Source organism: Balaenoptera musculus, chromosome 13, assembly GCF_009873245.2.
Source record: "Balaenoptera musculus isolate JJ_BM4_2016_0621 chromosome 13, mBalMus1.pri.v3, whole genome shotgun sequence".
NCBI classification, from domain to species: domain Eukaryota; kingdom Metazoa; phylum Chordata; class Mammalia; order Artiodactyla; family Balaenopteridae; genus Balaenoptera; species Balaenoptera musculus.
The window spans coordinates 9,696,258-9,710,891 of NC_045797.1; the positions used below are offsets into that span (position 1 = coordinate 9,696,258).

The 14,634-nt window shown below is 46.5% G+C and overlaps 1 protein-coding gene across 4 annotated transcripts; it reads right to left on the reverse strand.

Moving 5' to 3' along the window:
• Positions 1-217: 217 nt before the first annotated feature.
• ITPRIPL1 (ITPRIP like 1) lies at positions 218-3,269 on the reverse strand. Of its 4 annotated transcripts, none has more exons than XM_036873903.1 (3): positions 2,947-3,269; positions 2,763-2,865; positions 218-1,913 (listed from the first exon to the last, which is right to left on the reverse strand). In XM_036873903.1, exon 3 carries the CDS (start codon positions 1,897-1,899, stop codon positions 256-258), a length of 1,644 nt encoding a protein of 547 aa, XP_036729798.1. In that variant the 5' UTR covers positions 1,900-1,913; positions 2,763-2,865; positions 2,947-3,269; the 3' UTR covers positions 218-255. The 4 variants fall into 4 exon arrangements, with proteins under 4 accessions (XP_036729798.1, XP_036729799.1, XP_036729801.1 ...); XM_036873904.1 differs by having other exon boundaries at positions 2,763-2,886; XM_036873906.1 differs by lacking the exon at positions 2,763-2,865 and having other exon boundaries at positions 3,041-3,269.
• Positions 3,270-14,634: the final 11,365 nt, after the last annotated feature.

A 14,634-nucleotide genomic window follows, 5' to 3' on the forward strand; every position in this document is an offset into this window, starting at 1 on the left:
TGTTACCCTGGGCCCTCTTTGGGTCATGATGAAAGTTAAGTCAGGAGAAGAAAACTTCAAAGACCCAGCCTTGATTAGGCCCTGCAGACTGGACCCCTCCTCATGACCACTTCACGTACTCCTAAGTGTCTTAATCTATCATAGCCCCCACTGGCAAGGTGAAGATCACGTATACTGCTGATGTGTCTGAAAAATAAACTCTTTTGCAGCCTGAGAATCAGAAATACCTTCTCCCCCTTTTTAATGGCCTGTACATTAATGTGCCCCAGCCAGCGAGGCACAGGGCAGAGCTTTCACCTGGGTCAGAAGGCTGTGGAACTCTTCCACTGCCTGTGAGTGTGCCATGGGGTTTAGCACCAGGTGTTGGAAGAGATTGACGGGCTCAGCATTACGAAATGTCTTAGGGATCGGGATGGTCAGGGGCAGGAAGGTGTTACCAATGAGGAAATGATGGAGAGACCTTCGCTGGAGGCCTCGGCCCAAGAACCCGAGGATGTCCTGGAGCCGCTGGGAGAGCATGCCATGCTGCCAGTCTGTTAGGGGCAGCTGCAGCAACAGGTGCATGAGGGCTGTTTTGAAGTGGTAAGAGGTGAGGATGGGGTGGGAAGCTCCCTGGGGTAAACTCTGAAGGTCCCGGAGACTCAAAATGATCTGGAGGCACTTGAGGTGACAGGTGTTCTCGGGAGCAAAACGCCCGACCAGCTTTAGGAACAAGTGCTCACAGGCTGCAAAGGACTCGGGCCAGTCCACGCTGGTGAACTGTTCCTGGTCAGGGGCCTGACTCACCAGGTAGACCAAGGTGTCTTCCCGTTGCACACCCAGGACCAGGCGGATTGAGAGAAAGCGGCCTGAGCGGTAGTCCAGCCTGAGCTTGCAGGAGGTGGTGGACGGCGGCAGGCTGAGCTTGAAGTCATACTTGTGGGCCACGAGGGCCCAGGCATTGCCCACCATGTTCCGGAACCACTGCACGGTCTTACACACATCCAGGTAGGAGCCGGTGCAGAGAGCCGCCTTGATGGAGCTGTTACACTTGCCCAGGAGGGCCGAGTGGTCCCTGTGGTGGTGCACCAGGCACAACACGTCCCCCAGAAGCTTCTCGCGCTTGCACACGCATTCCGACTCGACCAGCACGCAGCCACAGCGGCGGCCTAGGGCCAGATCCCTCATCTCCAGCACAAACATAGTGCCCTGGGGGGGAACAATGGGCACCAGGATGTCAAATTTCTGGGTCTCGTGGAGGGTTCCCCATTTCTCGAAGGCAGCCCCGATGCCCAGGCAGTCCTCCAACTGTGGGTGAGCCTCCCGGCGGCTGAGCACCCGACAGGCCTCGATGAGGTCGTCCACAAAGCTCTCCACGAACTCGCAGGTGCAGGGCAGGTCCCGGGTGACGTTCTGGATGTGGTGTTTGTGAAAGGATTCCAGGACCTCCCTCGGGGGGAAGTCGGTAAGCCAGTTGTAGGAGGTGACAGGCACGCCACGGACCTCCTCCTCCTCCTCATCGCTGCTGGAATCAAAGGCCGGCTCGTGCTGCATGTTCTGTCGCAGGAGCTCAAAGATGAGAAAAAAGCAAAAGAGGCCAGCGTTCCACAGGTTCCCCAGCATCCAGCCCAGCGGCCCCTCCTGGCCATCCGCCTGGAACGGCCACCCCCTGTCTTTCTTCCCCAGCACTAACTGGTCCCTGGAGGTGTCTCCTCTCCAGAAGTTCTCTGCCTTCTGCTTCTCCTCAGCCGCTCGCTTCCTCTGTTCAAACTCTAGCTCTAACTGGCGCATCTCCTCGCTCATCCGCTTCTCCAGCTGCCGACTTCTGGCTAGTGTGTCCAGGTCCATCCGGTCACTGACCATCAAGGGGTGGTGCACAACATACATCACTGCCAAGAACAGAAGGCTTATCACAGCCATGGAGGCCTCTGCATCTAGAGAAGTAGGAGGGTGGGAGTCAGTGGTGATCTTCGGGACTCATCTGCTCTCCAGCGTGTATTCCTCATAGCCCTGGAACCCCAAATCCTGGAAGTCAGCTACTCAGGAGGAACAGAAAGCTCACAGAGCTGGGGTTGGACAGAGCAAGGGCGGCCTGCCTGGGAGGATTTGGGGAAAAAGGGGGGCAGCAGGATGTGCCACCCAGCCTCTCTACTGCTTTCCTTCCACATGGTGTGGGTGGTATTTAGGCCTCCAGAATGTGGACGTGGGACTCTCTTCATTCCTAGAATGGGGAGGGGGACCCTGTTCTAGGGTGGCCTCACCCAACTCATCGGTCCACCATGGGCACCAGGTGTGCCCTGCTGATCCCAGAGGCTCCCTTCCATGGGCAGAAGGCACTGGTCTGCCTGGGCAACACCTTTCTTGCCAGGCCGTCAGCCCCAGGCCAGGTGGGATGCTGTAGCATCCCACTTCCTCTGTCACTTCACAGTCCTCATTCTGCTCAGCCTGTGTCATCGGACCACTCAGCAGCTCCTCCTCCCCCGTGCCCAGTGGGCCAACCCCCCGGGGGGGAGGCGGCCAAGGAGGCACAGTGCCACCAGCCACTTCTCCACTGCTGCTGCTGTGCTCTCTGAGGTCCTACCGGGGCTGCCGGATACCCCATTGGTGGGCCAGGCCCAAAGGCAGGCACAGCTCCACCTCTTGGCCCAGGAAGCTTCGTGAAGAACCGGATGCCCAAGGACTCCTGAGAGCCCGCAGTAGTGGGTTCCTCTGCCTACCCGTCCACCACAAAGGCCTGAAGCTTCCTGCACTCACCCAACCTGTTCACAAGCTACTGGGCTTACCGAGATCATGAAGGACCAGCCGCGTGGGCGCTGAAGCCAGGTGGGGGACTCTCCTCCCTTTGGAACTCGTCCTTGCTTAGTCTCACCGCCCTCTCCAGGAGCCCTGTTAAAATTTACAACGTACCTGGGGGCTTTGGCTCAAAGCCATGTGCCGCCCCACCCCCACCCCCCATTCATAACTTACCCAAATTCCACGCCTAGAGATCTGAACTCTCATCCTCCTATTTAGACCAAGCCAACTCAAGGTTTCTCCCGGGACCCGGGACCAGGTTACTCACGGTCGGCGTTAGCACGAACACGGTCTTAAAGAGCCCGCGCGGCCTGACCGTCCCCGCCTTCTCCCCCGCACGGTGGGGGCTCCGGGTTCCTCGCCGGGTCCGCCCGCGGACATGGCCCCGCTCCCCTCTCCCGGGGAGCACACCATGTTTATCGAAGGGTCCGATTGTCTGTGAGCCGCGGGCCCCGAGACCCCACGGTGCCGCGCGCCGCTCCGAGGGCGCCAGCCGGACAACGCGCTCCCGCGGTCCAGGCTCCGCCCAGCCCCGCCCAGCCCAGCCCCGCCCACCCAAATCCCCGCCGCGCAGCGAGCGCGCAGCAGGAGTCCAACCCTGGGGCCGGGTGACCCTCCTCGTCAGCGCGCGCCGTGTGTCCGCCGCCTCGCCTCCCGAGGCCCTGCGGAGGGGCTGTGGCCACAGACTCGCTGCTGAGGGGCGCTCACGCCGCAGCCGATCAGCCTCCCTAGAGTCGCGCAAGGGGGCACTGCAGGGCCGGCTGTCCGCTTCACTCAGCTGGGTTCAATGGAGAATACACTTAATGGGATTTTAGAATACACTTACAGTGAGGATGATGGTGGCATAACCAAGAAAGCATGGGGGGACCGTCATTCCCACTTCAGGCTGGCCCTGCGCAAAATGGTAGTTCCCAACCGGGGTCCTTGGACTCTTTAATCAATAGAAATTTGTAAAAGGCCAGATGAGAAATTCAGGCAAGGCTTTATTGGGACTCCTGCTGCAGCAGGAGAGAGAGAAAACAAGCAAGTTTCCCTTGCTCATTCCCTGAGCGGGTGGGGGGAGCTGGTTTTTTAAATGGGGTGAGGGTAGGGGTAGGTCCAGGGGTCTAGGGGGAGGGGTGGCTTGGGTGGTCTGACCACCCTCTTGGTGGTGCCCTTTGCAGGAATCTTGCCCAGGACCCTGCTTTTGCTGGGACACCTCAGAAGTGGCAGTTGGGTTTTTGGTCTTTTTGTATCTTGTTTATAATTTGCCTCAAGTACCACATGCATGTCGTTATTTTTAGTCCCTTATAGTTTCTTTGTATTCTGTTGCGGAGGAAATGTTTGTCCAGGTGCAAGCACTGCAGCAAAGGATCCCAGGTCCCCTCTGTCTCAGTACAGCAGGTGAAGTGTGTGGTCAGCATCCTTAATGTGCCTCACCAGACTCAGGTGTCTTTCCCCAACCCCTTTCTCCTATCAAAGTGACTCTCATGAAAGGACCAGACAACACCCAAAGACCTGGCCTGAGGCCTTACTAGCCTCTTGGGAATAAGAATCCTAAATCTACAGGGTGACTCAGGTGATAAGATGGGTGTGTAAAAGAGAACTTTATAAAGTGTGGAGACCGGACGAGCTTATGATTCGCTAAGGAATGCCAACGGAATGGGCTTTTTGAAAAGGATCTTTAGAGTCTCAGACAGAACCCCAACCTTCCTTCCTGTCCTGTGTCAGCTATCCAAGGAGAAAAGGAAGTAATGATCTCTCCATAATTACCAATTAAAGTCCTTCTGCTGAAAGACAATCAAGCTTCACGCTTCCTTATCCAGGGTCAATGCAGAGGGGACGTCAAACAATTTGGACAGTACTTCCAAAAATACTGATGTATGTAATTGTGGAGGGGGAAAGAAAGACCGTCTTCTGGCTGACCATGATTGAAGTTCCAAAGTTACTTTTTTATAAACTTGCATGATGAAGAATAGACCACAGGCTACTCCTACTAAGCATCAGTGCAATTGAGCAATAATAATGAAATTATCATTTTAAAAGTTATGACATGACAGTGTCAGGATGAAAAAAATACATTTCAGAGTGGGCAAAACAATGGTGTTTAGAGCCATGTGTTTAAAGGTGTGTTTTCATGATCAACTAAGGGTTTGCTTTTAAAGTGATTGTCAGGTTAGAAGACATTTGCTAATTCATGGTCTGCACAGAAATTAAGTTGGTTGCTATATCAAATTAGAGACTCCAAGCTAGAGAACTACTAATCCGTTGAAAGATTACACTTAAATCAACAAAAAGCCCTCTAGCAGTGGACATTTCTTGGTCTGTTTTCTGGTGATTTTTCTTCTTCAACATGAAGTTGGCTTAGTGAGTGGGATTAATAGGAAACCAAGTCATTCGGACACCTTGTCATTCACAGTAATTGGTGATTGTACACAAATGACACATGAGTAAACTATAGCAGCGGTCACTCATTTAACAAATATGGTCGTTTTCCCCAAAAATAAATTGAATAGATTTATTTTCATCACTAAAAAATAAATACATGGAAAGTAAGTACCTACGTAATTACTTGATTCTGCCTCTTGGCCTGCAAAACCTAAAATTTGTTGAAGACTATTAGCCTTTTGGGGAGAACAGTTGCTCAAAGACTTGAGAACATTGGAAGAAACATCAGTCATCAATTAGAAAACATGGCAAACAGTTTTGAGTGGTTTTCCTAGGCTTGATGAATCTACAGATGTTACTGATACTGTTCAGTTGTTGCTGTTTATTCAAGAAGCCAAAGCAGAGTTTGTAGTTACTGAAGAAGTAGATTTTATGAATAGTCTGCATGGGACAACTAGAGGCAAAAATATTTCAGAGTTGAGGGACTTCCCTGGTGGTGCAGTGGTTAAGAATCTGCCTGCCAATGCAGGGAACACAGGTTTGATCCCTGGTCTGGGAAGATCCCACATGCCGCGGAGCAACTAAGCCCATGTGCCACAACTACTGAGCCCGTGTGCTGCGACTACCAAAGCCCACGAGCCTACAGCCCGTGCTCCACAACAAGAGAAGCCACCGAAGTGAGAAGCCTGCACACCGCAAGGAAGAGTAGCCCCCACTTGCCGCAACTAGGGAAAGCCCACGCACAGCAACGAAGACCCAACAGATCCAGAAATAAATAAATAAAATAAATTAATTTAAAAAAAAAAAGTGAGGGAGCCATTATTAGCCTGTCTCAGGTGATGTTATAGAAGGTGGAAAGAGGCCACACAGAGAAGACTCCCACTGCTAGAGTGGATGGCAGATTATTCGTGAAAAGATAATTATGATCATTGGGATAAGCTGAGCCATAGGTCTGTGAAGATATTTTTAAATGATACACAAACCATAAAGTTTTTGTAAAAGAGTCTTGTGGTGCACCCACGTATTTCCAGTATGTTTACCAAAAATAATCAAATCACTACATAAATCTTACACTCATGTTTTGGTCATCACACAATACACCTATAAAAACATACAAATATACTGTATATATAAAAAATAGAATGTGTAAATCTACATCAACATGGAAAATAGACCATAATATATTAAGTGGGGGGGGGGGGGAAGCAGGTTACAAAAGCATGCTATGGTTTAATACCACTGTGTTATGTGTTGTGTTTATATACTACCTAGGAAATATGCTTAGGAAAAAAGTTTCAAAGGGTAAATTCCAAAATATTTACAGTGATCTTCTAAGGGTGTAGGGATTGATTACGGGTGACTTGTACCTCTTTCTACGCTTTTGAACTGTTTAACAATGAGCAGGTACTATTTTCACAATATAAAGATAACATTCTGACAATGCCCAAATTATGAATGAATGGGCTCTGGTGTGTCTTACTCGAATGGAGCTCAAAATGCGTTTTCTAAAGAAACAGGTGCGCCCAAGCTGGCATGTGTAACCCAGGACCTGATTTGTGCCTGAGCGGCGTCCTCCGGGTTCCGGAGACCCGGGGAAGGGGCTTCCTCCTCCCGGTCAGTTCTGGGGGCTCCACGAGCGCCCTCCCTTCGCCCCTCAGAGGCAACTGTACCCGGAGCCGCGCCTGCACCCTCCTACGCCCAAGCCCCCCCCATCTCCGTGCTCTCAGCCGGGTCCGCTCCTCCGGGACACATCGGTCACAGCGGGCGAGATTGGGGGCTCACAGTGATGGGGCGCATGGTCGCGAGGAGCTCGCGACCCTCCCGAAAGTGGAGAGCCTGTGAATGAGGGTCTGAGCCATCCCTTCCCTGTGCTGCACTAACGAGCAGAGTGCTTCTGCGGGGGAACCTTCGCGGACTTTCCCGGGAATGCCAGCTCCCACCCCGACCCCAGCAGCTCGGCTCGCCCCTGCGCCTTCCGGGCGATCTTCCTCGGCTGGGACATGTCGAAGTTCTCACTATGGTGTTGTAAATTACTTTCCTTCTAGTTCTCATTGTGTTGCAGTTAGCACTTCCTTTAAATACTGTCCGTGAAGAGCGGTTGTTTTGGTTTTGGTTTTTTTTTAAATTAAATTTTATTTTTTTTGACTGCATTGGGTGTTCGTTGCTGCGCGTGGACTTTCTCTAGTTGCGGCGAGCGGGGACTACTCTTTGTTGCTGTGCGTGGGCTTCTCATTGCGGTGGCTTCTCTTGTTGCAGAGCACGGGCTCTAGGCGCGCGGGCTTCAGTGGTTGTGGCATGTGGGCTCAGTAGTTGTGGCTCGCGGACTCTAGAGCGCAGGCTCAGTAGTTGTGGCGCACGGGCTTAGTTGCTCGGCGGCATGTGGAATCTTCCCAGACCAGGGCTTGAACCCGTGTTCCTCGCATTGGCAGGCGGATTCTTAACCACTGTGCCACCAGGGAAGCCCTGACGAGCGTTTTAACTAACGACAAATTTCATTTCAGGATAAAAAAGGCGTGCTTTCTTCTGGGCGGCCGCTATGGCAGGGGCTGGTCCTTCCTCCGAGGGACCTGCGCCCCCAAAGGAAGACGCTTGTAGTCCGGATCTGGAAATGAGGAGTCTCAGGTTGCAAACCCAGGTCAACAGAAGGCCTGCGGGCAGAACCAAGGAAAGACGAGGCGGAAGGACTGAGAGCCCTCGCGTGGATCTGGTCCCCCTATCCAGACGCCAGCCCTCGCCCCGGGGGCTGGACATCGCTGGGAGCTCAGCGAGTCCCCTTGCCAGTCCCCGAGGGGGCGAAGAAAACTCCTCCTTTGCATGATCCATCCTTCCAGGTTGGCAGGATAAAGAGCACAGGGACCGGGGCTCTGAGCCATGTCTCGCTGCCTGCTATCTGGGGCCTGGAAAGTTCTGAACCTCCCAGAGCCTCAGCTTCCTCATCTGATAAACACGATGATAAAAGTCCTTTCCTTTTAAGGTTAGTGTGCAGATTAAATAACCCCATATATTTAGAGGGCCTTGCTCACGGATCAGTCACCCGCCCCTCCTGGGTGTTGATATCTCATCTGTGTTCACATTACAAAATATGGCACTTACCACAGAAATCTGCACCTTGCTGAGTTGGTCATCTGTTGGTATCTCTAATGAAATTCTGAGAACCTCAAGGGCAAAGGCTAAAATTAGACCTAGTTCAGTTCTGGTTTGTGCAACAGCTAAGTGTTTTTGAATGAACGAATGGAATAAATGAATGACACAGGTTTGAATAAATGATACAGAGTGTTCCAGCCATGAAAAATAGGAGAGTGTTTGGGTAGGGTAGGGATCGTACCTTTTTGCTTTTATAGGCTGTTTGGAAGTTGGAGATAACTTACAGGAAGCAAGCCTAGTATCCACACAGAATCCTGACCAGGATGATGCAGAAATTGGGTCTATGGCCAGGAATTAGATAAGCAAATAAACAAACATTTAGATCTTAAATAAAATATTTGGTTTGGGGGCTATGGGTGGTAGATCAGGGAAACCAAGGCAAGATAACAGGATACAGTAAACAACTATGTGAGAAACCATTTTTCTCAACCACAAATTTCAAAAAATCATTTTTTTTTCACAACTGCAAGGTTTTCATCAAACCAGCCTCTTGTCATCACAAGTTGCAAAAATTATCTTGCTCTGGTGACAAACATTTTTCGAAGCTTGCTGTGCAGTCAAGGCCCGTGTGGACAGACTTGTATGTTGTTGATGCTTCTGAACGTAAAGGGGAAGTCGAAAATTGCTGCCTTGTTTTCAATCAGCCAGGAATGCCCTGTGGAGGAGGAGAATTATTAATAGAAGAGCTGCTACCTGTGCATAAAATGCACCACTCCTGATTGATCAATCTGAATGGCATATCATTGCACATTATTTACTTCTCATATATTTCTTCAGAAAAACAACAGGCTCTCTCCTCTCAGATGTAGCACTTGTACTGTTGGGAGGACAACAAATAGATGCTAATGATTAAATGGAGATTTCAAAGATGTAAGCAGATTCTGTCCAAAGTCTACCATGATGAATTGTTCATTCGTTCAAAAAATATTTATTTGAGCATTTTTTATAACCATGGAAAGTATGTTTGGATCAGATACAATGAAAGGTATGAGAACAGGAACTAAGTCCTCAGCAGGGATCTCACCTATACACACATATTTCCGGTTTGTTCTCCCATCTTGCTCTCAGTTTGCTAATTACCATACTTCTCTCTCCTAATGTTCTGATCTTCATCATTACAGAGTTTTCTTTCCATATTCTGATCTACTTACTTTTTCTTCTCGTGCTTCATTAGCATTTTTCCAAAGTTTTTTAGAGTTCTTTCGTAGATTTTCAGCCATTTATACATTTCTTAAATATTTAAGCCTTTGAATAAAACAAACATACAAAAAATGCATAAACATTTTTATCAAGTAAATACTGGTCAAAAAGGCATTCTATCTCCCCACAAATTGATTATTAATTACAAAAGGAAAAATAGTAGCTTCACAGCAGAGAGATCTGGCAAGAGGTCAAAATTAACATCACCATGGTGTGCTTCCTGGGACATAGAAAGGACACAACATCACCCACATAATATTCCTGCCAAAAGTGCATAACTTGTATAACCCGTACTGTGGGGAAACATAAAATCAAATATAAAGATATTTTACAAAATAACTGGTGTTTACCCTTCAAAATGACAGTGTCAAGAAAGACAAAAAAGGGAATTCCCTGGCTGTCCAGTGGTTAGGACTCTGAGCTTCCACTGCAGGGGGCACGGGTTCCATCCCAGATTGCGGAACTGAGATCCTGAAAGCTGCACAGTGCAGCCAAAAAAAAAAAAAAAAAAAGAATGGTGAGAGAGGAATAGCTCCAGATTTAAGAAAACTAAAGAGATAAGACAATTAGTGAAATGTATAATTCTGCATTGGATATTGGAAGCTGAAAAAGTGCTACAAAAGACATTATTGAGATAAATGTCTAAGTTAGAATATGGCGATAGTATTGCATTACTGTTAGGTGAGAAAATGGATAGGTAAGAAAATGTCCTTATTCTTAAAAAGTCCACACTGGTGTATTAAGGATTAAAGGGGCATGATGTATGCAACTTTTAAGTTATTTCAGAAGAAAACATATAGAAAATAGTAAAAACAAATGTGGCAAAATATGAATAATTGGTTAATGTGAATAAAGGGTACATTTAAGTTTGAAATTACTTCAAAATAAAATTTTTAAAAAGAAAAATGAATTTTATCTATAGTAACACTTTAAAGTATTAATTTCAAAACGCAGAGCACATCTTAAGCAAACATGTTACACTTTAGAGAAATTCTATCTTCATTTTATTTTTTATTTTTATTTTATTTATTTATTTCAAGTCGAAGTTGTGACTTTATTTATTTATTTTTAACATCTTTATTGGAGTATAATTGCTTTACAATGGTGTGTTAGTTTCTGCTTTATAACAAAGTGAATCAGCTATACATATACATATATCCCCATACCTCCTCCCTCTTGCTCTATGCTTCATTTTAAGAAGAGCAAACATTCAGAAACCACGATGAATCAGTCACTTCCTGCCTCTCACCCACCCATGGTGACATCTGTCAACTAACAGACATGGTTCTCATGTGACACTGGATGTTTGCATGTTCGTTGGTTGAAATGATCGATCACATGAATATCACACAAAGGTGAACCTTGGGAAGACACACTGTGATGCAGAATGTGACCATGCTTCAGCTTGGCAATATTCAAGTGTTTGGCTGTGAGTGTGAAGAGAAATCGGGTGAGAGGGGTGTCATGACTTAGAAAAGAGTAGTGTTGGGCCATATCAGGAATATTTTAAAGTAACTTTTGGAGTTTTAGGTATACAAGCAAGAGGTGTAATATATGTTCATTGAAGAAATCTTAGAAAATACAGGTAAGCAAAAGGAAGAAAATAAAAATCACCCACAACCCTACCACCCAAGATAACTGCTGTAAGCGTTTTGAAGTTGACATAGGTCTGAAGGATGTTCACACAGAGGCCGAAGTGTCGTTAACAGTGTGGCTCTGGGGCCCTACCTCCATTCTTCAGTTGTGAGGCCTTGGCTAAGCTATTTGGCCACTTTACATCTCAGTTTTCTTTATCTGTAAAATGGAGAAAATACTACTACCTTGCTCAAAGTATTGATATGAGTAAGTGACGTAATATTTCTAAAGCACTTTAGAACAATGCCTGGCATATGGTAAAACAATAGGCATCTTACGTAAATTTTCTTTTTCTCTTCTTTTTTTAAAACTGAAATACTGGGGCTTCCCTGGTGGTCCAGTGGGTAAGACTCTGCGCTCCCAATGCAGGGGGCCTGGATTCGATCCCTGGGTGAGGGAACTAGATCCCACATGCGTGCCACAGCTAAGAGTCTGCATGCTGCAGCTAAAAGATCCCCCCATGCGGCAACAAAGATCCCCTGTGCCACGACTAAGACACGGCACAGCCAAAATAAATAAATAAATTAAAAAAAAACAACCTGAAATACTGTAACAGGTAAAACTAACCTATGGTAGAAAAAAATCATAACAGTGAATCCCCCTAGGGATAGAGATTGATTAAGAAGGGCATGAGGGAACTTTCTGGGTTAATGATAATGTTCTATACCTTGGTGGGGGGTTGAGTTTACACAGATTTATGAGTTTGTCAAAACACTGAGAATTTTACACTTAAGGTCTGTGCATTTCATTACATGTAAATTTTATTTCAAATGAACAAAAAACTATAAGCAAATATTGAAATGTTGTTAATGATGTTCATGCTGAAGTATTTAGGGGAAAGTATACTGGTGCCTGTAATTTACTTCAAAATGCATCAAAAATAAGGTGGATTGATGGATGGATAGAGGGTTGGATAGATGGATAGATATGTAATAAAGCAAGTATAGTAAAATGTTAATGGTAGAATTGAGGTAGTGTTCATCATAAAATTCTTTCAGTTTTTTGGTATGACTAAAATTTTTAATAATATATAAAAAATGGGGAAAATAATATATAATACTGTGGTACTAACTTGCTGTTTCTGCTCTAAGATGTATCATGATAATCCTATGTTATTAGTCTTTTCTATGAATGTAATCATTGTAATGTCATATTCTATAGATTGATGTAATTAACTAAACCACTATTACATATTTCAATTAATTCTGAATTCATTACAAAGCAGTGAGAAGAATGCTTCATGAAAGAACTCTCATTAATACCCTCAAAGATTTACGAGAAGACATTTTCTCCATGAAACTAAAACAAGATACCCTTTAAAAAATTAGAGTCCTGGGGAGGGAGGGATAAATTAGGAGTTTGGAATTAACAGATACACACTAAAACAGATAAACAGCAAGGACCTACTGTATAACACAGGGGACTATATTCAATATCTTGTAATAACCTGTAATGGAAAAGAATCTGGAAAAGAACATATATGTATATGTGTATATATATAACTGAATCACTTTGCTATACACCTGAAATAACACAACATTGTAAATCAACTATATTCAAATTAAAAAATATTAGAATCCAAAAGGATTTTTTGGAAATTAAAAACTTGATAATAGGAATGAAAAACTCTGTAGAGAGACTGAACGATAAAACCAAAGAAATCTCCCCAAGTTAGAGTGAACATGCAAAGGGCTGGAAAAGAGTAGAGAAAAGTTACAAGGGTCAGCCAAGTAGGTCCAACATATGACAATTTGGTGTCCCAGAAAGAACAGGGAAAAAGTAAAGGAGGAAATCTCATCAAAGAAATAATGAAACAAGTACCCATAACTGGAGGACATGAGTTTTCAGATTGAAACTGAGTGCCCAGCACATGGACGAAAATAAACCCACACCAAGGTATCTTCAGAACACTCAGGACAAACAGAGGATTCTACAAGTTTCTGGACAGAAACAGGTCACATACACAGGATCAGAAAGAATGGTGTCAGACTTCTCAGCACAGCATTAGAAGCAAAGAGATGAAAGAACAATGCCTTCAAAGTTCTGAAGGAAAATGGTTTCCAAGTCTAGAATTTTATGCTCAGGCAAATTACCAAACAAGAGAGTAGGAATAAAGAGAGTTTTAGCCATACAAGGTTTAAAAAGAAAGTACAACCTCCCGTGTACCCCTTTTCTTTCTTTTTCTTTCTTTTTTTTTTTTTTTTTGAATTCTACCAGTCTTTGAGCACTTCACCTACTATATGCTGTGTTGAGTATTAGTTTCATACCTTTCATTTTTTAATTTTTTTTGGCTGTGGAGCTTGTGGGATCTTAGTTCCCAGGCCAGGGGTCAAACCCAGGCCCCCTGCAGTAGAAGCACGGAGTCCTCACCACTGGACTGCCAGGGAATTCCCTGTACCCCTTTTCAAGAAGCTGAAACCACCACCTTGCTGACTGCCCAACTGCCTGTGCTTCCAGGCCTCCTCGTGGCCTTGCCTGCTTGGTAGACGCCCAGGGAAGATGAAGGCAGCCTCTTAGGCAGACATTCTGCCTCATCCGACCTTCTCCTGGTGCCTCCATCTATTGGGACCACATTGCCCTTTCTTTGCACAGCTGGGTTTGTGCTTGCTATCCGTTTTCTCAAAACTGAGCAATATATATATATATATTTTTTTTTAAATAAAGTTATTTTATTTTAATTTTTGGCTGCATTGGGTCTTTGTTGCTGCACACGGGCTTTCTCTAGTTGCAGCGAGCGGGGGCTACTCTTCATTGCAGTGCACCGGCTCCTCATGACGGTGGCTTCTCTTGTTACGGAGCATGGGCTCTAGGTGAGTGGGCTTCAGTAGTTGTGGCACGCGGGCTCAGTAGTTGTGGCACGTGGGCTCACTAGTTGTGGCACGTGGGCTCACTAGTTGTGGCGCACGGGCTTAGTTGCCCCGCAGCATGTGGGATCTTCCTGGACCAGGGCTCGAACCCGTGTCCCCTGCGTTGGCAGGCGGATTCTTAACCATGGCACCACCAGGGAAGCCCCCTGAGCAATATATTGATTACAGATCATACACAAGTAGTAAATTTATAAACAAAAGCAAAAGAATGGCTCACATAAAAGTCAGGAAAGTGGTTACTTCTGGTGGGGGGAGTGGGAGGAACCACTGGAGGCCCCCCATGGGGTTTCTGAGGTTCTAGGGTGATGGGCACATAGGTGTATGATCTCTTTTCCTATTTCTTTGGCACCTTGGTCTCTGGCAGGAATTAGTATTCCAAGCCTTCCCTAAACCTGCCTTCAGCTGTGCCTGCCTCTGAGAAGGGCTTACGTTTGGTGATCCTCCTCACAACGGGCACAGTCATGAGTACATGGCAGGTATTGTGTCCATGCTTGTTGGCTTATTAAAAAGTTGGTTGCAGGGAGTTCCACGGGCAGTCCAGTGGTTAGGACTCCACGCTTTCACTGTTGAGGGCCCGGGTTCAGTCCCTGGTCAGGGAACTAATATCCCACAAGCCGTGCGGTGCCGCAAAAAAAAAAAAAAAGTTGGT

Coding starts and splice junctions, on each gene's coding strand:
- ITPRIPL1 (XM_036873906.1), bottom strand. CDS start 1,899: ATGGCTGTGATAAGCCTTCTGTTCTTGGCAGTGATGTATGTTGTGCAC.